This window comes from Acyrthosiphon pisum, chromosome X, assembly GCF_005508785.2.
Source record: "Acyrthosiphon pisum isolate AL4f chromosome X, pea_aphid_22Mar2018_4r6ur, whole genome shotgun sequence".
Taxonomy (NCBI): domain Eukaryota; kingdom Metazoa; phylum Arthropoda; class Insecta; order Hemiptera; family Aphididae; genus Acyrthosiphon; species Acyrthosiphon pisum.
In genome coordinates, this window is record NC_042493.1 from 103,811,672 (window position 1) to 103,815,679 (window position 4,008).

The 4,008-nt window shown below is 28.4% G+C and overlaps 1 protein-coding gene across 1 annotated transcript; it reads left to right on the forward strand.

Annotated features, from left to right (window-relative positions):
• LOC103311865 lies at positions 1-3,973 on the forward strand. The gene is made up of 6 exons (XM_008191661.1): positions 1-853; positions 1,079-1,693; positions 1,754-1,894; positions 1,961-2,338; positions 2,477-2,807; positions 3,145-3,973. The coding sequence occupies exons 1-6, from the start codon at positions 1-3 to the stop codon at positions 3,971-3,973; spliced, it is 3,147 nt and encodes a 1,048-aa protein (XP_008189883.1).
• Positions 3,974-4,008: the final 35 nt, after the last annotated feature.

Genomic DNA, 4,008 nt, shown 5'->3' on the forward strand with positions numbered 1-4,008 from the left:
ATGAATCAATTACGGCAACCAAAGGATCTATCATCGGGAAAGGATTGGACTAGATGGAAAAGTGTGTTCAGTCTTTACATGGTAGGATCAGGTGCAATTAAACTAAAAGAAGAAGAAAAAATAGCAATTCTCTTACATTGTATTGGTGACGAAGGAAGAACAGTAAGCGAAACTTTTGAATTTACGGAAAAGGACAGGACATATGATACCATAATTAAAAAATTTGATGAATACTATGTGCCAGCGCTAAATGAAAGTGTAGAGACTTTCAAATTCAACAGTCGAGTTCAAGGTGCAGACGAAACATTTGAAAAATTTGAAACAGATCTACGACAATTAAGCAACAATTGCAATTTTGGTTTACTACGTGATAGGTTAATCAGAGATCGTATTGTCGCAGGAGTAAAATGTAAAATTGTACAAGATCGACTATTAAGAACTCCAAATTTAATACTGAGTAAAGCATGTGAAATTGCTAAATCAGCGGAGCAAACAACGGAGCAAGCAGCAGCAATCAACAACGGACAACCAACCGAGGTTCAAGCAGTTTTTCAACACCAGAAAACGAACAAAAAAGAACAAAAGCAGACTATATGTGGAAAGTGTGGAAAAATACATAACTTTAAAGAATGTCCGGCATATGGAAAGCAGTGTCACACATGTAAAGGTAATAATCATTTTAGTAACATGTGTTTTAAAAAAATAAATAACGGTAATCCAGCGTATGTAAAAAACAGATATGTGAGGAATAATAAAAATAATAATGTAAAGAACAATAAAAAAGTGTTTGAAATGAAGGAAGATGAAGTATTATTTTTAGGCAACATAAATGTAGATTCGATAGTAGATAGAGGTTGGTTTATAAACTGTATGATTGAAAATCAAGAGATACATTTTAAAATAGATAGTGGTGCTCAGGTGAATGTATTACCAAATCATGTTTATATGAAGTTTGATAATAGACAAATAATAGAAAAAATTAAAATAAATTTGAGCAATTACAACGGAAGTTACATAAAAGTGTTAGGAAAGTGTAAACTAAAATGTTATTTTGAGAATGGTATGGTTGAATATATAGATTTTATAGTAGTAGATGAGCAAAGTCAACCAATTATTGGGTTTGAAACAATGATAAAATTAAATTTGGTTAAAAAACTATATGAAGTAAATGCAAACATAATGGATGATCCAAAATACAAATCAATAAGTGAGGGAATAGGACTCATGAAAGTAGAAGAGTATGATTTTAAAATACAACCTGGAGCTGTAGGGAATATTACGTATACAAGTAGAGTACCATTTACGGTTATAGATGAATTAAAAAGAGAGTTAGAAACAATGGTAAATAATGATATAATTATTAAAGAAGAAGAACCAACAGAATGGGTGAATCCAATAGTAGTAGTTAAAAATAAAAACAAAAAGGGGATAAGAATTTGCTTAGACCCATTTCACTTAAATAAGGTACTATTGAGGGAACATTTTAATTTACCAACATTTGAAGAAATCTCTTCTAAATTTAGTGGAGCTAAATTATTTACAGTATTAGATGCTAGTAAAGGATTTTGGCAACTCCCATTAACACTGAAGAGTTCAAAATTGACAACATTTATAACTCCATTTGGTCGGTATAGGTTTAAAAGACTTCCTTTTGGAATTAAAATAGCCCCAGAAGTATTTCATAAAACATTTAGTAGAGTTTTTGCAGATATAAAAAATGTATTTGTCTATATAGATGATTTAATTATTATAGCTAAATCTAAAGAAGAACATGATGATATTTTAAGAAAAGTATTAGATAAAGCATTAAGTGTGGGGATTAAATTTAATAGAGAAAAGAGTCAAATTGCTGTTAATGAAGTGAAATTTTTAGGACATATATTTTCAGAAAAGGGTATTCAAATTGATAAAAATAAAATAAAAGCTATTGAAAATATGGTAGAACCCAAAAATAAAAAAGATCTAGAAAGATTCTTAGGTATGATGACTTATGTACAAAAATTTGTTCCTAACATGTCTCAGCTAGCAGTACCCTTAAGAGAATTATTAAAAAAAGACTGTAATTGGTATTGGGGTGAAACTCAAATAAAAGCATTTAATGTATTAAAATGTGCTTTAACTTCTGAGCCTTTATTACAATATTTTGATTTAAATAAAAAATGTACTCTATCGGTGGATGCATCAAAAGATGGATTGGGAGCAGTATTATTACAAAATGATTATCCGGTAGCATATGCTTCCAAAACTTTAAATGACACACAAAAACAGTATGCACAAATAGAAAAAGAATTGTTAGCTATTTTATATGGTTGTGAAAGATTTAAACAATACATATATGGTAAAAATATAAATATAGAATCAGATCATAAACCACTAGAAACAATTTTTAAAAAACCACTAGATAAAACCCCTGCGAGATTACAAAGAATGAGAATTAAATTAATGGCGTATGATTTAAATATAATATACAAGCCAGGTAAATTTTTAAAAATAGCAGATACACTGAGTCGTGCTCACATAAAAGACAATATAGATTTATGCGAATCAGAAATAGAATTGCAGGTGAATATGATTATAAAGAAATTAAACATATCTGAAAACAAATTGAGGCTGTTCAAAGAAGAGTCTAAGAAAGATACAGAATTACAAATGTTATTAGAATTTGTTAAAAATGGATGGCCTTCTATAAATAATATACCTGATCAAATAAAAAAATATGTGACGTTCTCAGAAGAACTATTTGAAAAAGATGGTTTATTGTTTAAAGGACAGTGCCTAATAGTGCCAAAAACTTTAAGAAAAGAGATGTTAGATAAAATACATTATACACATATGAGCATAGAAAAATGTAAAAGTAAAGCGAGAGAATGTTTATTCTGGCCAGAAATGACTAAAGAAATAACAGATAAAATAAATAAATGTTCAATATGTCTGAGTTTTAGAAAAAATAATAGTAAGGAACCAATAACAGTTAGAGATTTTGGAGATAACCCGTGGGAAATAGTAGGTACTGACAGTTTTTCAATATCAAAACAGGCAATAATTGTTAATCATTGACTACTTTAGTAAATATGTGGATATAGAAATACTTGAGGATATGAGCAGTGAAACAACAATTAATAAATTAAAATTAATATTTTCAAGATATGGAATACCATTAGTTTTATTTTCTGATAATGGACCACAATTTTCTAATAGTAATTTTAAAAATTTTTCTAAAGAATGGGATTTTGAACACAAAACATCAAGTCCTAGGTACCCACAAAGTAATGGTATGGCAGAGAGAAATATTCAAACAGTTAAAAACATATTTAAAAAAGTTGTAGCAGACAAAAAAGATATTTATTTAGCGATGTTAGAATTGAAAAATACACCCATTCTAAATGAAAATTACACACCAAATGAAATAATGTTCAATAGGAATGTGAGAGGGATTGTTCCTAAGATTTGGACAAGAAAAATTAACTATAACTCAGTTAAAAAGGCAATAACTAGTAAACAAAAAATTGATAAAAAACAATATGATAAAAATGCCAAAAAACTAATACCAATAAAGGAAGGTTATCATGTTTTTGTTAATATGGATAATAGGAAACCATACATTCATGGAAAAGTGATTTCGGTATGTAATAGACCAAATTCATTTGTCATTAAACTAAGTAATGGACAGACAGTTGAAAGAAACAGAAAACACCTAATATGGGATCCTGGATATGATTATGGTGATAGTAGTGATACTGAAATAAGAATAAAAAAAACAGAAATAGAGGATCAAGAGAAAAAGAAAAGTGAAAAGGAATTAAATAAAGGAAACCAAAAGAAAAGTGAAAAGGAATTAAATAAAGGAAACCAAAACAAAAGTGAAAAGGAATTAAATAAAGGAAATCAAAATAAAAAGGAAATAGTTAAAGGAACACAAACTAAGAGTGGGAGGATAATAAAAAAACCTAAGCATTTAGAGGAATACATGTAATAGGTATAAGAATTTAAGATTGTTTAATATTGTAA